This window comes from Lissotriton vulgaris, chromosome 2_1 (assembly GCF_964263255.1).
Source record: "Lissotriton vulgaris chromosome 2_1, aLisVul1.2, whole genome shotgun sequence".
NCBI classification, from domain to species: Eukaryota; Metazoa; Chordata; class Amphibia; order Caudata; family Salamandridae; genus Lissotriton; species Lissotriton vulgaris.
The window spans coordinates 401,699,431-401,722,294 of NC_141687.1; the positions used below are offsets into that span (position 1 = coordinate 401,699,431).

Here is a 22,864-nt window from a genome sequence, read left to right on the forward strand (position 1 = left end):
TTCATTCTCAGATATTGGAAATAGTGGTTAATAGGGGTAGAAATATTCTGTTGATTAACCACTATAATAACACCTTTGATCCAACCAGTACTTCTGTTGTGGATGAACTTGAAACAGTATTGGATTCAATTTGCTATAAATCGACCATATCCTATGATATTATATGGGGGGGGAGACTTTAACATCAGAACCTGCCCTCTCTCTTATACAACTGCTTGTGGGTTCGATGGGGACAATGGGGAGTACTCAGCCCACTTCTTACACTCCCCCTATGGTACTTCCCTTAACAACCTTTTGTTAAAGTATGATATGACCATCCATCAACATGCCCCTGATAATGAGGGTAATATGGCCCCTACTTTTACGGGGAGGAATAATGTTTCTGTTATTGATTATCTGCTCATCTCAACCCGGATTGTCCCGCTTTGTACGGTCCCGCTTATTCTGGACCTTGGACTGAGTGACCACAATGTTCTAACTATGTCCATCTTTACTGAGATCCCTAGGAAGGTTTTTACCGGCAGGGTCGTAGACAACATCATTCCATGTAGGCAAAACGGGATAAGGATTAAATGGTGTGGGGAAAAATCCGAGAATCTACATCGTAGTGTTGTGAAAGCTGGTCTTAAAACGATATTCTGTTGCCTCGAAATTGATGCTCCATCTGAAAGCATTGTAAACAATTTCGAGAAACTTGGCACCATAATCAAGCAAACCCTTACTACCAACAAGGCCCCAATCAAACGGGAAACGCTGGGTTGGTTTAATCAGGCGTGCACTAGGGCGTTAAAAGCCCTTAAGCTTGCGCTTTCCAACCTACCTAGAGATAGGGAAGTGGTCAAACACTTAAGGGCCAATTATAACATCGAACTGAAACACAGAAAACAAGAGCTAAGAGAACAAGCCTGGGATGACCTGAATAAAGCTGCAGCTCTCCGGGACAGTAAGCTGTTCTGGAGCACTATTAATAGCCCATTCCTCCAGAAGGAAGAATTCCCAGTCCTTACTGCTCAAGTAAGTGAAGACAGTTGGGTCTTACATTTCACAGGGATTTTTGACCCAATTAGGGAGCCTCATGATAACATCTGTAATAACCCCATTACTCCAGTTGAACCTCTGGGAATCATGATCCATGAAGTAGACATGGCAATCATCGGTAGCAAAGGAGGGAAGGCACCAGGACCAGACGGGGTACCAATTGACCTATATAAATATGATCTGGCCCTGTGGAGTCCATTATTGACCCTAGCTTTTAATGCCGCTGTGGACAACAACACCCCCTCAACCTGGAGTGAATCCATTATCATTCCAATCTATAAGAAGGGGGATAGAGGAGAGGCTAAGAACTACCGCCCTATCTCCCTTCTGGATTCCTCATTAAAAATCATGAGCAGGGTCTTATTAATGCGGTTGGAAGAATGGGCTGTAGACAATAATATTCTTGCACCATCCCAATATGGCTTTAGAAAGGGCCTTGGTACTATAGAACAATGTATTAACCTAAATCTCCTAATAGGAAAATACACCAAGGCCAAACCGGGCTCCCTGTACCTGTGTTTTGCGGATCTTTCTAGCGCCTTCGATCTGGTCGACCACACTTTGTTGTGGTCAACTTTATTGGGTATGGGCGCCCCCTCTGCTATTATCCACTTCTTAGCAAGACTCTATTCCAACTTATCGGCCCAAATCCGTTATGGACCAGCGGGGGAGTGCACAAGAAAGATCAAGGTAAGATCTGGCATCCGAAAGGGATGTGTTTTGGCCCCGTTGCTTTTCTCGCTCTTTATTAATTCAGTTGAGCAGGAATTAAAGAAAATCCAAGCTGATGCCCCACAAGCAGGAGGTCTACCTATACTGGTATTACTCTATGCCGACGATACTGTTCTACTTTCTAGGACTCCAATAGGCCTTCAAAAATTGATGAACAGTTTTTATGATTTTATCCAGGGGAAGAAACTTAAAATTAATAATTCTAAAACTTTTATTTTGGTGTGTGGCAAAAAGGTAAAACATCTTAAACCTTTTTATTTCAAGGAAAACCGTATTGAGGTTGTCGATAATTTCTGTTATCTGGGCGTTACTTTTAATAACAGAGGTTCCTGGGTCCCAGAGCAAACTAATGTTAAAGCAAGAATGGGGAAGGCCTCCTTAGGCGTTTTCCGCTTTGCCTCAAAAGTAGGAAGTCGCCGTATCATAGATATGCTGAATATTTATAAACATAGATGTGCATCGATAGCATTGTATGGCTCCGGGGTTTGGGGACATTGTAATGTAAGGGACCTGCAAATTACGGAAAATATGTTCCTCAAACGATTGCTCTCCCTGCCACCCTCGGCATTCACTGTCCTAACACACATAGAATTAGGTTTGGACTATTTAGCTGACCTAATTGGTCTGAGACCACTATTGGTTTGGAAATCCATTTTTACCAAGACTGAAACTGCCTTTACCAAAGATATCATCAAGGACTGTCTACTTTTAGAAAAAGTCTCCAACATTTCCAGGTTAGAATATGTGATTTCAACCTTTAAGGATCTGTTTGATATGGATGTGAGTAAAGACCCTGTATGTATTAATTCTCTGTCCAAACAGGAGGTTAAAAGTGAATTCCTGAGGGTTAAAACCGATTTGCGGAAAATTGAAACAAAAGAGTATTCTACTCATGTTTTTTATTATTCTCTTAAAGATGATGTTTCTGGTATACCTATGTACTTTAATGCTATTAGAAGACGGTCCCATCAATTTGTACTTTCAAGACTAAGACTTGGCATTGTACATAATTTGGTGGCATTTCCTACAATGAAATGCCATTCTGTAACCCCCTGTCCGTGTGACGGTTTAACCAAACAAAGCACTCTGCACTTTCTCCTACTCTGTCCTTTGTACAAAGCTCAGCGTATTTTTTATCTTAAACCTATGTTTTTGAAATATTCTATGTATACCACAGGAAATGCTATGAAGTTATTATTTTCACTTGCGAGCCCGGATTTATGTTTCTTTACTGCAACCTTTAATTTAAAATCTATTACAGTAAGACAAAGTATGGTTTTCCCCTAAATGATGTATAATAATTCTTACAGTTTATGCTAAACTTATTAGCCCAATCGTATGATAAGTACCCCCCCTGGTGTTGTAACTTTATATGTGTAATGTTTTATTCTGCACACTTTTATGATGTTTTAAAACAATCGAATAAAGTTTATGAAACGAAACGAGTGTGCCCTGGGTTCCTGCCAACCAGGTACCCAGGGCCTGTGTTCCTTCACTAAAACTGTGTTGAAACTAAAAACCAAATTGGCATCTCTGGCCACCTGTCAGCCCCTAGTAAATGGTACCATTGGGACCCAGGGCATGGTGACCAGAGAAGACCCCTGAGGACTGCAGCACTTATTGTGCCATACTCAGGGGCCCTGTACCCTGACACCCACACACTGCCTTTGCAGGCTGAGTGTCTAAGTACAGAACTAAACAGAGAGTCGACCTGGCACACATCCCTGTGTGCCATGCCCACAGAACCCACTGCCCTGGCGTACTTCAGTCACCCCTCTTGATGGGTGCCCTATGCCAGAGGTGTGGGCACAGGTGCCAGGACACCGTACGGTAACAGTGCCCTTTATAAGTGTCAAAAATAAATAAATAATAAATAAATGAGCCCTGTGTCCCTACAGTACCCAGGGCCAATCCTGGGCTCTGTAAGTGCAGTGATGCCATTAATAGTATATGGTGCTGGGAGGTTGTCATTACGAACTCCACAGCACCATAATGGCTACACTGAAGACTGACAAGTTTGGTACCCAACTTCTCAGCACATTAAACCCGCACTGATGCTAGTGTGAGATTTAATGTAAAATGCACCTGAGGGCATCTTAGAGATGCCCCCTAAAAACCTAACCTACAATCCACGTCTGGGCTGAGTGGCTGCAGAGGCTGCCACACAGCAGACATGTTGCTGGACCCCTGGGTGGTGAGCCCCCTGCTCTCCTGGGCCTGCAACAATGCACATCCTGGGCGAGGTGCTAGGTCTCCTCCCCCAGGATGGGCAGGGGGAAGCTTCAAAGGCATGCCGCCTCTGAGTTTCTCCAGACCATTTGCTGTACCCAGCAACTGGCCCACACCAGTCCTAACCCCCACTCTGGCAGTAGAAATGATGGGAAAAACTATGTCAGGAAGGGGGGTATGCCAGCCTGTGCCAACCCCACACCTCAGGTGGGGGTGACGAGGTGAAGCACGACCCCGGGCTTCGGCCATCTTGAAGATGGGGAGCCCTGCCCGATCACAGCTAGGCTCCTGCCCCCCTCCCACGGGAGAGGAGCAGGCTAGGGGGTGTACCCACCCCAGGACGGGGACCTATTCGTCCCTGCCCTTGCCCTACCTGTAACGCCCCTAAATTCAGTATTTAGGGGCTCCCTGAACCTTCCTTCCTCAGATCCCGATAAGAAAAGAAGAAAGAAGATCAAGAGGAAGAAGACCCGCCGTGCAGCTGCTAACAACAGGACGACACCCACTGACTTGACCCTAGCCATACCGGCCTGTCGATCCTGGAACCTGCTCCTGCTTAATCCCGGCGACTCCTGCGGACAGCAACCCGGAGGACCTGACTGCCTTGACCCTCTTAAAGGCTGGGACTCCCATAAGCAGAGGCTCTGCTTCAACAACCAACCCCTGGTGCCAGCCAAGAAGCTTAAGACCTGCCCACTCTGCACCTGCAGAGCCCGGCCCGTGCCCGAGTGATCCAAGACCACGAGGACATCCCCCCGGCGACTTGGACCTGACGTCCAGTGCCCAAAGACCCTCCTCGACGAATCAGACGACGCCTGCAGCATCAGAACCAGGGAGCCCTCCAACCGCAACCAGCCGAGGGTAAGATTTCCCGACACCCAAAAACACCCCTGCACCCGGCGCCCTGCGACCGCCTGTGCCTCCCTTTGGGGTACCTACCTCTTTTCCAGGATCCCAACTTACCTCTCGAAGTGGTGGTCGCACCTGAAGAATCACGGTCCCCGAGTCTGCAGCCTTTGTTCCCTTTTTACCTTTCCCATTGAATAAATGTAAATGTAGAGGTACTTGTATAGCGCACGACTACCCGGAGGCATCTCGGCCCTTATACGAATACCGCTGAGGAACTCTTCCTGGCCTTTCCCAGTGAAGTGCCCACTCCTGGGCACCCCCAAGGTGAAGCCAGGCATCCTAGCATTGTTGGGGCCGTTGTGGAGATTAAGCAAGCTATTGCCCAGAGTTGCAGAGTGGAACCCATGATTAGAATAGGCACCGAGGCGAGAATTAACAGGTCAGAGGAAATTGAGCCCTCGACCCGCTGAGGCGGGAATTGAACCCTGGTCCCAGGCCAGACTTCTGCATCAGGGTCTGCCGCTCTAACCATTGATATGAAAACAAAACAACTGCCAGTACTGCTCTTGATAATTTACCAAAGGTAAGAGGAGCTGAGTGGTCCTTTCTCAGCTTCTTTGACCAATCATTCAGTCCACACCTAATGTATGTCAAAAGAAAATTTATCTTCTACTATTTTGTTTTTTTGGAAAGCTTTTTGCAAAATTTATATATATATTAAAAGAAGATCGAATAACATCAACAACAATTAGACCAAAAAATACATCAAATATTCTCTCGAATAAGAATGGAGTGTGAGTGATGCGGGGATATTTACAAGACACAACAAATATCAACTACTGTTCTGTCACAATTCACAATCTCACCATTCATACTACCAATCATACTACATGAAAACACTAAGACGGGTGAGGGGATCTTGTGGGGTTATGTACAAGGGAAAAAGGGTCTTATCTACTATATACAATTTACACCAGCAGAAGAAATCAGAAAAATCATACTGAACATGAAAGAAATACAATACAAAAAAAGTAAATACTTGGTTGATTCAATTAGAGAGCAATGTATGCACGACCTAGATGAGTCTCAATGAACCAGATGACGCAACGTCACCATGGGGAGAAATTGAAAGGTTATTCTATCTAGAGGGGTCGACGCGTTTCGAATCCCATTAATTCTTGGGGATTCTCCTCAGGACCAAAAACAGAAATGGATCTGTTACGGCCGTACGCTTTGTTGAGTATTCCTCTGGTGTGCAGATAGTTGACTGAGTTTTTTTCTACTTTCTGTTTTATGTTTTACAGATCCATTTCTGTTTTTGGTCCTGAGGAGAATCCCAAGAATTAATGGGATTCGAAACGCGTCGACCCCTCTAGATAGAATAACCTTTCAATTTCTCCCCATGGTGACGTTGCGTCATCTGGTTCATTGAGACTCATCTAGGTCGTGCATACATTGCTCTCTAATTGAATCGACCAAGTATTTACTTTTTTTGTATTGTATTTCTTTCATGTTCAGTATGATTTTTCTGATTTCTTCTGCTGGTGTAAATTGTATATAGTAGATAAGACCCTTTTTCCCTTGTACATAACCCCACAAGATCCCCTCACCCGTCTTAGTGTTTTCATGTAGTATGATTGGTAGTATGAATGGTGAGATTGTGAATTGTGACAGAACAGTAGTTGATATTTGTTGTGTCTTGTAAATATCCCCGCATCACTCACACTCCATTCTTATTCAAGAGAATATTTGATGTATTTTTTGGTCTAATTGTTGTTGATGTTATTCGATCTTCTTTTAATATATATATAAATTTTGCAAAAAGCTTTCCAAAAAAACAAAAAACCAATCACGAATTTCTGGAAGTAGAAAATAAATTTTCTTTTGACATACATTAGGTGTGGACTGAATGATTGGTCAAAGAAGCTGAGAAAGGACCACTCAGCTCCTCTTACCTTTGGTAAATTATCAAGAGCAGTACTGGCAGTTGTTTTGTTTTCATACTTATTTAGGCGTAGCCTTACTGCGCTCAAGCCGAACCCTTATTTGTTTCAAGCTCTAACCATTGAGCCACACTTCTCCACCTGGACAGAACATTGAGCGCCCGACGGATCAAAAGCACCCTGCACACAGCCGTCCGAGTGCCCCTGGCAGTGCAACCCGTACCCTATTCTACTTCCCCCATTTGCCCTGAGCAAGTGACCAGGAGCCCAGCTCCCACAGCCGCGTGGCCTGCTAGCCAGCAGCTACCAACCGGAGGCCCCCTGCCCCTCATTGGATAACAATGGGCCTAACTACCTTTGCACCCGGCCGCCCCAGCACCGCTGAGGGTGAACCAACTGTACCTACCTGACCCTGGGGGACCCCTGAGTCTATGCCCAGAACCTTAACGTCACCAGCCGAGTACTCACCTGGAAACCGGTAACTCACTTACCTGCCATTGAATAACATTGACTGGTTTGACTCAAAAAATCTTCTGTCTACTTTTGAAAACTAGAAATATTCTTTAAAAATCATACAAAATACTGAAACGTAATTACTTACCTGTTTTAAGCTGAGACCCCAGTGCTGTACCTAAGAGCCTAGTACAGGATTACAAAAGTAACAAGATCGTACTTTACCTGCAACCTGAATTTTCTCCCGTTGGATAACATTGCCAGATTTATGTTGAAAAGTTTCCAAGTGTGTACTTTTAAAATGGCTTTATATTCCTGAAAAATAACTGCAATAACTAAAACGTTTCTACTGAATTGTTTTCAGCTTAGACCCCAGGACTGAACCTAGGATCCAGTCCTGGAATTACCAAAGTAATCTATAAAGTAATCAACTGTGTTTAGATAGAAAAATCCATTGAGCTCAATGCTAAATTGTGTGTAGAATTGTGTTACCTTCTGCAATCCCTGTACCTATTGTGTTTACCAAGTTTATTGCCTTTTTGCAAAGTACTCATCTGAGACCTCTCATATTGAGAACAGTATATGTTGACACCTGTTGGTTCTAAAAATAAAACAACTATATCTTTGATATAAAAACAATCGTCCTGAAGTTCAGTCTTTGAGTGTGTGAAACCTTTTGCTGATTGAGTGTGTACAACAAATGCTTTACACTGTCTTCTGGTACTGCCTTACTGCTCGACCAAGCTACCACTTTAGAGAGAAAGGTCACACCTGTCTTTAACCTCTGTTATACCTCTGGGGTTTGTGGACTCTATACACACTGTACCTTATTCTGGTCCAATATATAGAGCTACCTTCTCAGAAAGACTTAATGTGGTGGCGAGCTATCTTTATTGTAATGTGATACACTTTGATTATTGCTGATGTATTTGTTCAAAATGCCAAAGAAGATTGCTAAATAATAAATATGGATAAATACAGACGAAAATTGTAAATAAATAAGTACCATAATACCGGGAGCCCAAATTATAAACAACCCGTGTCAATTTCTAAACATTATTTGCAAAGGTTTACGTTGAATAAAATCAGTTTAACACCCATCTCTAGTTTCCTAATAAATACACCTGGCACCCATTACAGAGTGTTTTGAAGGATGCTTATGAATTTTGACTGCATCTCATCTTTAATATAGCTATCGAGCCCAATAGACAGAGTGGTATTGTTCTTCATTGTCTCAAGTCTCCTTTACTTATTTAATAGAATGTATAAATTGCAGGGAAATGAATTCCTCCGGTTATGCATTACGTATACACCCAGGTATTTAAACCACCTAGACACATAGTTAGTGGGCACAGGTACAATATGTGACAACCATTTGGCCAGGGGATACAAGAGTGGGTGCATCAGGGTGCGGATTCCTGTCTTTCTCCAGCCGCACCCGCTTCCCCTCCTAGGTCCTACTTTTTTTTTAGCATCTGTTTCATTGGCCTTTACATACTACAAAACAAAGATGTACATTGAGATCAGAGGTTGTGCGGCATACAGCATAATAGGTTGTAACATAACCACAGCATTGCAAAAGTACCGCATATATGATAGAAAACTTACAACCGGGCATGTGTGTATAAATGAGCAGCGAAGTATGAAAAATAGCCCCCATTTTGTGGCAAGGCTCATATCTGCCCACCAGCAAAGAATCACACCTCACAGAACTCTCTAACTCTACAAATATGCAGGGGTCAGGGTTGCGAGCCCCCATACATGTACATAACAGATCATATGAGTAATGATGTCTCGAAATAACAACTAACAAACAGGTCACCCAGTTGTTTCATAAGTAGGAGAGTAAGGTACAGCGTCCAAAATCCGGTGCGCCAGCACACCAATCCAGCCAACGGCAGGGGGTAGAGCGGAGAAGGGGGGAACAGACTGGACAAACCTCAATAAATGCAATGGCCTCCCCCCAGGTGGATCAGCCAAGGATAGGCCACAACCTGTCAAGAACGGTCCCTCAATCAATCTGTAGCGATACATCCTCCAGCGACACAGTAGGTGATGTGACGTGGTGGGCATCCCATGCCTGAAGCACCTTCACCCATAGCTCTGCCAACGGACTGCACCACACACCCCCACGCTCTCGATTAGCAGGGCACTCTCCTCCGCCCTAGCCCAGAAGTCAACATCCCTCTCCCCAAACGCCACAGCAGGCCCCATCCTATTCTTCTAGCTCAGGGCTATGCGCCGCCATGCCAGAATCAGGGTGAGGTCTAGAAATCTGGTGCCAACCCTTTGTGGCCTGGGCCTGAGAAACAACCCCAAAAGACACACCAGTGCCACAAAAGGGAGGGAACATCTCAATACGATGTCTGTATAGAAATAACGCCTGACCAAAAGGTCTGTAGTACCGGGCAATCTCACGTCATGTGCATGAATCTTGCATCCCGATCATCACATCTCGGACAAGCCAGGTGCTCCCCTCCGTAAATGAATTGTAGTCTGTGTGTAGTCAGGTAGGCCATGTGTAAGTAGTTAAACATAACATATTTAAAGCCAGTGTTCCTGGAGACTCTCCCAGGGCCCTACCTGGACCTAGTCTATTCTACATCGATCAACTTCCCGCCCACCAGCTGAGCCCACCTCTCCCGCGTTCCAGTAATTTGTGGTGTAAACATAGTCAGTTGTGCTTTATAGAGCCACTTGAGCAAGTGTCTCGCTGAACCCAGTGTTACCATTGCCTGCAATACCTTGTGGGGGTCCAGTAGCCCTCCTCGTCCTAACCAGATTTATTTATAAAGTTTTATATAGCGCAAACTTGACCCCTAAACGTCCCAACCAGGGCGTGATATGTATGGAATTGGCCTGGGGTAGGCAAAATTGTTTCAAGAGATCATTCAGCAGGAGTTGTTCTACAAGCTGAAAGCAATCACTCACTCTCACTAAGCCAGCCGCTGTCCAGTCAGCCAGTTGTGCACCAGTGAAGAGCCTTGGGGGAGTCCCATGTGGTATCCCCACTAATGGGAAGTCTGGAATGTACAGAGGCGCCCTATGGGTGCCCTGTAAATAATATAGTTCAAAATCTGACACACACCCATTCGCCGGAAGCCCTCTGCAGCACAGACAGGGTGACCCTATGTCGCCCACCATCCCAGATCAGGTTGCGCAGCATTGAATCCAAGGCATTGAATCAGAGTGGTGTGAATAGGACTGGGAGGTTCACGAAATAATATAACAATCTAGGAAGCATGATCATTTTGGAGAGGATGATGCGGGCCATCACCTGGAGATTCAGTGAGCACCAAAACTGTATGCTCGTCCTGAGGGATCTGCACATGGGCTCAAGATTACCTTGCCTCACCGCCAGCTCAGGGGGGCTGCTCCGATGCTGGAATCCAATGCCCGACTGCGCTGGTCTGCTGAGCTTGCCACTGACATTTCGGACGAGCAATGGCACCATTGCTGTGCGCTCACCTCCCGCATCTCTGCCAGTAGTAGGTTGAAGATTATCCACTATAAATTCCTACAGCGGGTGTACTACACGCCGGTGAGGAAACGACGATTTGGCCTGGCGGAGGACGCTCGCTGTGAGCGCTGCCGCGCCGATAATGCCGACTTTCTCCACTTGGCATGGGAATGTCCCCAGGTGGCATGCTACAGGCAACAAGTAACGGATGCTCTCCCGGAGATGGTGGAGGAGACAGTGCCCATGGATCCACTGGTGACCCTCCTTGGGGACACGATGCGGCTTCCTAGGTCTTGCCGGAAATTCGTTGATACCGCACTCCTATTGGCCAAAAGGCGCGTGGCGTGCCGCTGGGGCAGAGGCAGAGCGCCCAAATTTAAGGAATGGCTGGTGGACTTAACTCACTGCCAAGACCAACATGCCACATTTGCTGAACTATTGCCCATCTTGAGTCGGCCCAGTGACATTTGGAGTCTACTGGTGCGCTATCTGCTCGCACGATCGGATGATGTGGATCCGACGGAAGACCAACCTGCCATGGATTAATGCCCTGCTCGTATCCCAGACCTGACAGCAGACCCTACTTCTGCACACGCATTTTTTCCTCTATACGATCCTTGTGGGGACCCTCTCTCCTTTGGTAGCAAAGTTGATACCCACCTCCCCAGACCCTCACACGATGCTTGCCATTACGGCTGTACCCCCTTGGATAGCCTATCACTCCTCCTTCTTTGTGCACTGACACCCTATGTCTTACCCGCCATATACTCCTACACCCTCTGTCAGATGACACTCCAATGCCCCATACACGTCATTATTTCCGTCTATTTACGGCCTTATTGATGGGACAGCTGTGATGCGGTCACAATTGTATGCACACCTCTGCTCACCTGGTACGCCACACCAGATCACCACCACTTATCCTGCTATGTAGATGTGAATAGCCTCTGAGTTACTGTATCGTTGGGATGTTCTGATGAGCTGTTCTGTTCATCACAAAAAACCTTCCAAAAAACATTGTTCTCCTGCTGCTCATCCTTAACTGCCTTGCAACACCGGCTGTGTAAATACCTTTTTCCACCTGTATGCAGTGCCGCCGGGCCTCCGGGATGCCGGCCTTATGGCTGTCTAAATATCATCTCCTCCTGCTGCCGGCCTCCGGGTTGTAGGCACAATAAGCTGTGTATTACGTTTCCTCTTATGCAATAAAGCAGATTTGACCCCCGAAATAAATAAATAAATAAATAAATAAAATAAAAATAAAATAAAAAAAGATTACCTTGCCTCAGGTCCTCCAGGTCCCGAAACACCAGTACTCCCAGGTACCGGAAAGATAGAGGCAAACACATCAGGCCGCCATGTATCCCTGCTGGACACTCTATATCTGCTCTCACGGGAAATAGGTGCGATTTGGATCTGTTAAACTGTAGCTAGAGAGTTGTGCGAATATGTTCAGAAGCCTGATCGCTAGAGCCACCCCGTCCCGGCAGTGTCTCAGATAGAGCAGCAAATCATCTGCATATAGTAAAATTATATATGTGTCATACCCTCTATCTGCAAGCCCCAGTCTCACACCCTCAGTCGAAACAGCTCCGCCAGTGGTACAATAGCCAGGGAAAACAGGAGGGGAAATAAGGAGCACACCTGCCTGTTTCCCCTATGGACTCTGTATGCTACAGACGCCATGCCCCCTGTCCTCACTCGTGCTGTGGGGTTTCCTAGGTCCTACTTATTGATGGTTGCTGAGCGACCCCACTGAGCAGGTGCCTAGGCCCCAGTTCCCACTTACCTTTGACTGGTTCTCTAAACAGTCTATGGTCATCATGGACCCGGCCGTCTTCCTCAAGGCTCCTGCCTCGCTGCACTCCTCCTATCTCTGTCTGCTCTCACACACTCCTTTCACACACTCGCTCTTCTGCCCTTGCTTGTCATCATTGTGCCTGTTCTGTGCTTTGTCATTTGTACTTATCTTTTGTGCTTTATTGTAATGCCCTCTGTGTTTCTATTTTCCAGTCTTTTGTGCCTGCATTTTGGATCTTTTTCGTCTTTGACCTGTGCTTTGACTTTTGTACCCGTTTTGTTGCTTTGTCCAATCTTTTGGGGCCATTTTTGTGCTGTCTCATCTTTTCATGCCCATATTTGTGCCTGTTCTGTGCCTATGACTGCTGACTGCCTTTTCTGCTTTCCTCCTTTTTTTCCCCTCGCTCGAGGGACTCCACCCCCACCCGCTTCCCACCTCCCTTCTTTCCTTGTCTGCTTCTCCCATGTCTTTCTTGTGCCTTCTCCAACTGTGAATTCCCGCCCCTCCCTAGCTTCAGCCGCCTATGCTTCTCCTGCTTCTAGGACCCACTTAATGGCGGCCACTGAGCTATCCCACAGAGCTGGTGCCTAGGTCCCAGCTCCTACTTACCTTGCACTGGTCATCCGACCAGTCTAAGGTCCTTTTGGACCCAGCTGTCAGCCTCTTCTAGGAAGTACTTAATGACGCCTGCTGTTCGTCTGTGCAGCAGGCGCATGCAGTGGGTATGCCAAATGCAAGGCCGTTTCCGCTCACTTGCGGCTGGATTGCACCCAGCGCCACAGACCCCGTCCGAAAGCCCCCACGACTACTACTACTGTTGCCTACGAGACTGCGGCTCTCACTCTACACTGAATGGTAGGACCCTTCTTATGCGTTCACTGCAGATTCTCTTGCAACATCACTCCGACTCCACCCACTGCACACACCTCAACCTGCATCGCTAGCATGCTCCTCAACACTTAACTCTGCAAATACACCACAGAGGTCTGGTACCTCATCAACATACACTCCCTGGACATCCTCTTTCTCACCGAAACCTAGCTCCACCTCTCATCCACTCCAGCCATTACAGAGGCCATTCCTCCTGTCTACAAGATCGCCATCTGAGATAGTCGACATATACCCAGAGGAGGTCTCGCAATCATCCACAAAGACAGCATCACCTACACAACCGCTAAGAACGAACCACTGAGTTCATGGAGCAAATGCACTTCCTACTACATATCAGCCATTCTATGATCATCACAGGCAACTTATTGACCACCAGGACCAAGCACCACATTCACTACTCCTCACTGACTTGATCAATCCCATCGCCATCAGATCCAATGACTTCTTACTGCTTGGAGACCTCAACATTACTCTTGATGGCCCAACAGACCACAACGCCATCACATTCCTAGTGAACCTGGACAGCACAGGACTCACACAGCTCATACAAGACCCATTCCAAGCGAACACTCAACCCAGTTTTCACAGACAGGAACAAGATGACCTTTAGCCACTTGACCCCACTCATATGGATGGGGTCAGGCAATGTGCGTGCAATGGATGGGCTTCATTGCACACTCCTACATCAATGCATCCCACTCCAGCAAACCAAAGCCTTTAAAATCAGTTGCAAATGTAACAACATAGCATAGGCGAACTGGACCCACACCCAACCAGCCTGTCCTCACAGGCTGAATGGCCTACCCACTTTCAACAACTGGATCTCAGACTGCACCAACACCGTGGCTCCCCGGAAGAAAATTAGCCAAACAAGAACTCATGCTCAAACATGCTGGTATGCAGAAGACCTACGAGATTAAGCACTATCGCATACAACTAGAAAGAAGATGGAGAACCAGCAGAAATCTAGAGATGCCTACAACTTCACACTCAGAAGGTACCATGCTTAGATCATGGAAGCCAGGAAAGCCGCCTTTGTGCTAAGACTAGAATCCTGTTCCAACTTCGGCAAAGACTTCACCAATCCATTGGCAGACACCAACACCTTAATCCCCTCACAGGGTCTCTGAGACGACCTCTGATTTCTTCCACAACAAAATACTCAAGATCTACACCAACTTTGCACTTCAACCCACTGGAGCAGACATCATCGTTCAACCTCCCACCACCACCAGTAAATCCCATCAACTAAAGAACTGGAGCCTACTCACCACAGAAGACACAGCCAGAATTATGGAGATCACCCATTCAGGGTCCACCACAGATCCCTGCCCTCACCATGAGTACAACCTGGGAAAAACACTGATCAGTGCCAACTTCACCATCATCATCAACTCCTACGTCCTAAGCAAAACTCCCAGATAGCTGGTAAAATACATAAGTCACAGCTCTCCTGAAGACACCCTCGACAAAACCGCAAGTACTCAACAACTACAGAACCATCCTGCTCCTTCGTTTCCTGTGAAAAGTCCATGAGAAAGTGTTCGACAGGCAACTCTAGGCCCATCTAGAACAGCACCACCTCTTGGACTTCACCCAGTCAGGGTTCCGGATCAACCACAGCATGTAAACAGCCCTCCTGGTAGCAACAAATGACATACGGTTCATCATGGACAGAGGTAAAACCGCCTCTCTCATCTTGCTCAACCTCTCAGAAGCTTTCAACACTGTCTCCCAAGGCACCCTCATTGCCAGGCTCCAGGGCTCAGGAATCCAAGGGCCATCCTGAAACGGATTGCCTCTTTCCTCTCTAACAGAACCCAACAAATAAGACTCCAGACTACACCCCTGAACACAAGAGCCTTGTCTGCGGACTCATCTTGCTCAACTTCTCAGCAGCCTTATACACTGTCTCCCAAGGCACCCTTTTTACCAGGCTTTTAAGGCCCATCCTGAAACGGATCGCCTCTTTCCTCTCCAACAGAACCCAACAAATAAGACTCCTGACTACACCACAAACACAAGAACCTTGTCTGCAGAGTCCCCCAGGGTTCCTCCCTCAACCCAACTCTGTTCAATGTGTACATGGCACCCCTTTGCCACATCATAAGTGTCTCCTACGCCGACGACACTCAGATCATCCTCTCCCTCACCATCACAAACAACACCACTAGGACTAACTTCACCTCCTGCATGACCAACGTGGCCAACTGGATGAGAGAAAACTGCTTTCAACTCGTCACAGACAAAACTGAGATGCTGATCTTCAGAAACAAGAGCTCCCTGTGGGACTCCTCCTGGTGACCATCCGAACTAGATCCCATGCTCGCCCCCACATACCATGCCAGAAGCTTGAGCATCATCCTAGATGACAAACTTACAAGGAATAAACAGGTCAATGCTGTGAGCGTATCCTGCTGCCTCATTCGCTATATTTTCAAATGGCTCACCAGGCACACAAGATGCACGGTCACCCAGGCCCTCATAACCAGCATAACCCTTATAACAACCAGTGTGGTTGTTTGAGACATTCGCAGTGCAGCAATATGATGGTGTGTGTTGCCAATATTTAAAATGCATTTATAATGCTAGGGATCAATGATAGTCAAATTGGACCCCCATATAGAAAATAGCCTTATCATGGCATCACTTACAATCATTAATATTGCATTGTCTTTAGTTTTTGTTGTAATTGTAAGCAAAAATTCCGATGGAATCTAAAATACGAAAACACATCAACACCCAACACATGGCTCTTGCCTGCATGGAACTGCACCAAATAGGATATGCCAGACTGTATTTGCCTAAGCTAAGAGAGTGCCAAATTTGGAGCAGATCCGTCAATGGATTCCAAAGTTATAAGCATATCAAAAAATGCAATGTCAACAGCTGATCCAAAAAACAGTGGTAACTGCCATTGTTACATGCATGTGTATACATACATAAGTGACCAGCTCTGTTATTCACAGACTTACCAAAACTGGCAAACAAGTAAGTAATTCTCAAAAAACATGTTGCAACATTGCAAAAAGAAAATGAAAGAAAATACACGTCTACCTCTTTCGGGCAGTGATTCACCAACACAGAGTAACAGCACACCCTTCACATCAACACAGTTCTAAAACAAGGCTTGGACAGCACAGCAGTCTTACTCCCCTTTTTTCAGCAGGAGCTGGATAGTATGGGGATATGTTCAATGAAAACAGCAGTCTTTTGACTACACATGTAAATGATGAGTGTGCCCTCTGAAATGTTACACATCTCACCAGGGGCACAGCTTCAGGGGCTTGTGGGCAGTGGTTGGGGTGGAACGCCCCCTCCACTAACTTTTGGTCATGGCAAGACGACTGCCACTGGCCTGGTCGAGGTCAGGCCCTTCCCTCAACCATCATGGTAGTAAGCTTAGTCTGTGTTTGCTCTAATGATAAGTATTTAACTGCAGGCAGGGCCCAGGAGGGATAGGCACAAGTCATTTTCATTTCAAAGTAAGTGTGTGCTTGTATAACACTTCTCGCTGTGACACATGCAGCAGGTGGGTGACCACCTTGTGACTGGATTTGCCAGTGTGAACCACGGAGTAGAAGCTACGTACCAGGCGATGGATCTTGAAGCACTGTTCTGTGCTGTAGCCATTTAAAAGATCGGTTCTCACTTCAGACTCACTTTACAAGCAATGGTTTTCTCGCGGTCGTGCCTATAAGAGCAAGTCAGGCCTGCGTGCCTGGGATCATTTGCGGCACCTCAGCTCAGGACATAATCCGGATCTTGCTTAGAGAAAAGTACACCTTTTAAATTATTAACTGTTAAGCAGTTTAATTTAGAAGCACTATAAATAACGTACATTACTCGTGGTCATCATGACTCGATTGGTTACTACATTAAGGGCAGTCATGATTAAGTGTGTAATGTCTGGGGGCAGGTTTGAAGCATCATGAAATTGCTTGGAAGGCTAATGTGGTTGCTGCCTGTGCATTGGTAAAACAGGTGCATGGAACATACAAATCAGAAGATAGAATGCGCATAATGTTTTACTCGATTGATTTACTTGGTTAGTCACAAACCCCAAAAGTCTTTTTGGCGATATATGAATGGTTATTACTAGTGTATCAACACAAATAAACATATAGGCATGTTTTAGTTAGTACCATTACGTCAGGTTCATCGCCTGTCTTGCTTCCTCCATTTCCATGGGATTCACTCATTTAATGTTGCCTTCCTGTCCACATAAGGTGGTCCAGGTGAGTCGGATCTTGCCGCTATGGGGTTAGAGTAGGCATGGGCGGAAAATCCGTTCCGCTCGCGGATTTTGCGGATTTTCGGGAAATCCGCAATCCGCGAGATTTGCGAATTTCCTGCAAAATCCGCAAATCCGCGAGCAGCGGATTTTGCTCGCACTGCTCGCACTGTTCGCGTGAGTTCGCGCCCCGCGAATAAGTGCGAAATTGCAGAAATACGATCTAAGCAAAACTGAAAGTAACTACTTACCAGGTTCAAAAGTTCAGGCACATCATTAGTAGCCATTTCCTGTAGTGCTTCCTGAGGGGCCCCTCCAGAGTTCAGTTGCCAGTTGCAACTATTATGTGACCCTGCTCTGAACCTCAGAATAGTTACACATATGCCACAAAGGTCCTGAATTACAGCTAAGGGAGACAAGCAGGAGCCAGGCTGGAAGTTAAAATCCATTAATCAGCCCCTAATTCATTATTGTCAGTTGGGGCAGGGCAGGTGTTGTAACTAATTTTGCAACAATGAAAGCACTTAGCAAGTGCAAAAGATCACTAATCAGGGCGCACTAAGGAAGCAGGTGCCAGCTAAAAAAATATTCTGTGACACATTAATCAGCCCCAAATTAATTCAGGTCACTTGAGGCAGGGAAGGTGTGCTTTGCTTTGCCGAAAATAATGTACACTGGACAACCAGAGGGTGTGGTGATGAAACAGAGGGTGGCATGGGTGGGCCAGAGGGTGGCATGAGTAGTCAGAGAGTGGCAGTGGTGACAGAGAGTGGCAGTGATGAAGAAGAGTGTCCCAAACAGGTTGGACACGTAGAAACAACAAGTTCGCAAAACTTGCGACCCGACAGGTAAGTTCGCAAATTGCGAAATTGTACAAACCCTCGCGAACTGGCAGAAACACGGGCGAACACAAAAAAAAAAAAAAATCCGCAAATTCGCGGGAATTCGCGGATTTTGCGGATTGCGAGTTTGCAAATCCGCAAATTCGCGGATTGCCAATCCGCAAAATCCGCTCATGCCTAGGTTAGAGATAAACCTCACCGTTAGTAACTGACCTTTGCATTCCGGTTCAAGAAGCAAGATGTGGGGCGGGGTCCCGGTTCATATCTGAGATCCTGTTGAGGAGGGTGTGTTTTTTCCACCGTGCACTACTGTTTGAATTGGAGCTCAGGTCCTTAGTCTTGACCTGTGCTTCCCCTCGACCCATCCTCTTCATCTACTTAAGGGCCCCAATGTGTTGAACAGGGGCCAGGAGGTTGCTGTGGGATTCTTGGTTTGAACTTAGCGTTTCCAATCATCTTGACTCAGACCTGGTCTAATCTCCCTCCAAATGATATTCTTATCATTACCAAATCAAGGCTTCCCGTCAATGCTGAAATGGGAAAAATGAGCTCCAGGAACCCTCAAGTTGGGTAAAGAAAGTGTGATGGTAGAAAGGGTAGGAGTCATGAGGGAGTGGTACTGTAAGGAGCAGAACCAATGACAGGCAGTCTGCGGTCTGCCAGGGCAAACACATGAATTATAACAATGCTGCTCTTAAATAAATTGACAAGGAAAATGTGATACACTTGCTTTGCCGTACTTAATGAGTTACAAATGCCATTTTAAGGTAGTTCACTGCAGTAACTAATGTGTATGCAGCAAGTATCAACTTATAATACTAGTAAGGTAGCTCCGATGCTTAATGTAAACAATGGAGAGATCTGAGGGTTAGCCATGGCCACAGTTGGGAAGATCAAAAAAGCTTAGAAGATTAATGTGCCTACTGCAGAGCACTATGTGCCAATTCAGATGTAAACAAATTATGAGAGCTTAATGTGTTGATGTGGTTGTTGCTAAAGCAGCCCAGGGAGTTTTTCACCCTCTGCAAATATCTGCATATAACCATAAAGGTAACTAAAGGTTTCATATTTTTAAGGTTGGTAAAGTGTGGTCTTGTGGGTGGCATTAACCTTTATAATAAAGTGCCATAATACAGCCTCTTTTCAAAGTGACGGCATGGTTCTGCCAGTTGAACACCTACTGCAGACACTATTCAATGATCTGCTGGTCAGAACTCTGAAGTTACTTCGAGATGAAGCTAGTGTTGCCATTAGCACATTAAAAAGGCTAAGAGTGACACCTCTGATTCACAGAACTTAGAAATGCAACAGGAGAGCTATATATACAAAGAACCTTTCGAATCTGCTGGCCTTCTGATCATGTATGTTTGTAATGTGTATCTTTACACAGCTAGTCTTATTCCCCCGAAGGGCTGTTCAGGATGGAGGAGATGTGGGATTTCAGGCGTGCTCTCACTTTGATCTCTTACACATGCAGCCTGCCCAGGAATACATGGGATAAAGAGATTGTGTTTGTCCATAATGTTGGAATTTTGCAACCGGCCATGATTGACGGGGAAACAATGACCCCATCTACCCCTGCAAGCTACTCCTCCACACAACACATACATACAATTTATGTGTACTGCTGCATGTGTCCTTGTTTTGGGCCTCTCCACTGGTATATAGGTGGGAGGATTTGCTGGACCTGGGCTGAATCCAGCTTACGAATAGCTGCACAGTCAGCATAAATAAGGTGTTGATAGGAATGCTTGAAATAATCTCAGCCACTTGCAGGGCCGCTAATAGACCATCGTTTCTCACCACTATGCCACGCTTAACAGAAAACTGTCATATGCATATCAGTTTTGCTCCCACTTTAATTGGAACAGTCCAGCACAAACTGCTATGCCTGGTCTCCTTCAGACAGAAAGAAATCATAGACTGGAACTAAGCTAAAGTGATCGTCTGTGGCTGAGATGTATTCAAAAATTCCAAGAATTCCTTGTATTACCTTGTTGTTTCTTCTAGTAAACTTCCTCGGTGCAATGGGTAGGTCTAGCTGTGGGTCCCATGTATCAAGACTAACGGTGTACCTCATTGATGAGGCCTCAATCAGCTGAAACCTGTCAGAGGATGCTCATGTTCCCATTAGGAGATGGTCCTGGCCTGGCAGTTCGGCTAGAATGCTATTTAAGCAGGACATTTGTCCACTTGACAATCTTTTTTTTCCTTTGTTTATGCACCCCTGAATTGACGGGTTGGGTACTTGGACCGACTCGGCCTACCCATTATTGGTACTGTGTCTCGAAGTTTAAGCCAATTGTTATCTGTAAAATCATAAATATATTTACAGAAAAAGGAGCCTGCCCCCACGGTGACAAAGGCAAGGTTTGTCATTTGTTTTTTTCCATATAATGCCCTTTTCATCTACCTCACAACACATACTGCCTCGTTCTTACTCTTGAAACAGTTTCCCCTCTGCTTTCTTACATTACGCTATTTTCTTAATTTTATCTTCTTCCTTCTTCCTCCATTTTCTCCCTTTCTCACTAGGTAGAAGAATAAATCTTGGGTCGCAAAAATTATGAATGGGGCACAACACCTGCAAAGTAAGCGCTGGTTGTGATTCTATCAATTGAAATAGAACATATGTATCTTGCTCGAATATATACCTCTACATCGCATGCGTTTACAACGACCACGTTGTTTCATCACAGTACCATTACAACGCAAGTCGTTACAACGCCTTGCTGTAGGGGGCGCTGGATGTTGGAATAGTATAATTTACTATTCCAACTCAACTATTCCAACTCCAGTATGTGCAACAGTAGGGAAGGTATTGGAATACTAAATTATGCAATTCCTTAGCTTAGAGCGCCCCCTACAGCAACTCGTTGTAACGACTTGCGTTCACATGCGTTGTTACGCATGCGATGTAATGGCTGTTTCCCATCTTGGTAAACAAAAAAAAGAGTGTCAAATGGTTATACCAGACCACAGTCAGGAGCAGCTAAGAAAGGGGTTGACGGCCTCACTCAGGACGTTAAGGAAAGCCCTCACTCACCACCTGGTGATGACATGTTTTATCATCGGGCCCCACCAAAGAGACAGAGTGCCTCTTTGGTGTGCTACAACGCCAGATATACTGCGGAGCAGGATAGTGAGATTCAGACGTGTTGTGCAAAGTAAATTTAACTAATGAGTGGTGAGGGTTTAAAAAGTCAGTAGTGTAAATAATTTTATTCTTTGATCACTAAGGACAGGTTATTAAAATGTATGTGTTTGGAAAAGAGTCCACAATTAATTGAGTGGTAGTTTCCTTACAAATCAGTCGACATGTTTCAGCCATGAAACGGTGTAATGTTACCAGGCATTCTTCAGGACTTATTGGTGTATTAAACCCTGGCGGTATGGACGCGCTAAGGCCCACCCTTACCTAGGGACGTGAAAGTGAAAATAACAAAAAAAGGGTGAAAAAGTGCAAACAATTTAAGAAGTAAGATTTGCTTCCTAATTACTCCTGGTTTAGGAGGCTTCCAGCTTTATGGTTTCTGCACTTTTGTGGTGTCAAGGAAGTACACCATGGGTCACAGGCGGGGGGTGGGAACGTAATTGGAACACCGCCCTCGACGCTCGGCACCCTCAGTGTACCTGCATCACCTTCAACTGGACCCCGAAGATTTCCCATCTTGCTCACCTAGAATCTTAAAGGCAGGAAAATATTTATGGAAAAGCAAGCCTAGTGACTCATCATTTCACAGGATAATGGAAATGTACAGGGATTGGGTTTTTTAAACCTTCTGCCCTCAACAACAGGAGGCTCATTCAAAGCCTCTAGAACCCCTTTCTAGTCTACCCCTGCTGTTTACCTGTCCCAATTGGCATCCTCCGCCATTGCCTCCTCGCTCAGTTGCTCAGTAGAAGAGTTCTGTGGCTCCTGTTGGCGCTGCAGATAAGGAAATAAATCTCATGGTTAACAGGGACAATCAACTACATTATCCGTCCACACTACTCATCATCATTATTATTCATCACCTTGTACCATATTCTACCATACTATTCTAAGGAGAGTTGAGATAACTAATGCCCAGAGATACAAGCAAAACCATGTTACTTTTATCTCAACTTTAAAGAGAAAAAGTTATAATGTGACAAAGAAAAACATGGTTGAACTGTGATGCATGCTACAAAGTTCTTTAAGTGAAAGACATAAAAAGAAAATGGACTTACTTAAAGCCATAGCATGATAAGTGTTCGAAGAAAAACTGGCAAAGCTAACGAGGGGGCATGTAGTTACAAAAGGACGTTGTTTCAGTCTTAAGTATAACTACTGTGTATAACGAGGGAAGACAAGTATGCCATGTAATGGTATGATGAACCCAGTTTCTTTGACTGAACTAGAAAAAAATG

At 45.5% G+C, this 22,864-nt stretch overlaps 1 protein-coding gene across 2 annotated transcripts in view; it reads right to left on the reverse strand.

Moving 5' to 3' along the window:
* The window catches only part of ICA1L (islet cell autoantigen 1 like), a 455,070-nt gene that overhangs the window by 182,357 nt on the left and 249,849 nt on the right, over positions 1-22,864 (reverse strand). For both annotated transcript variants that reach the window (XM_086955269.1, XM_086955268.1), the window contains exon 8: positions 22,324-22,400. In XM_086955269.1, coding sequence (XP_086811395.1) covers positions 22,324-22,400 — 77 coding nt within the window. The remainder of the gene's footprint in view (positions 1-22,323; positions 22,401-22,864) is intronic.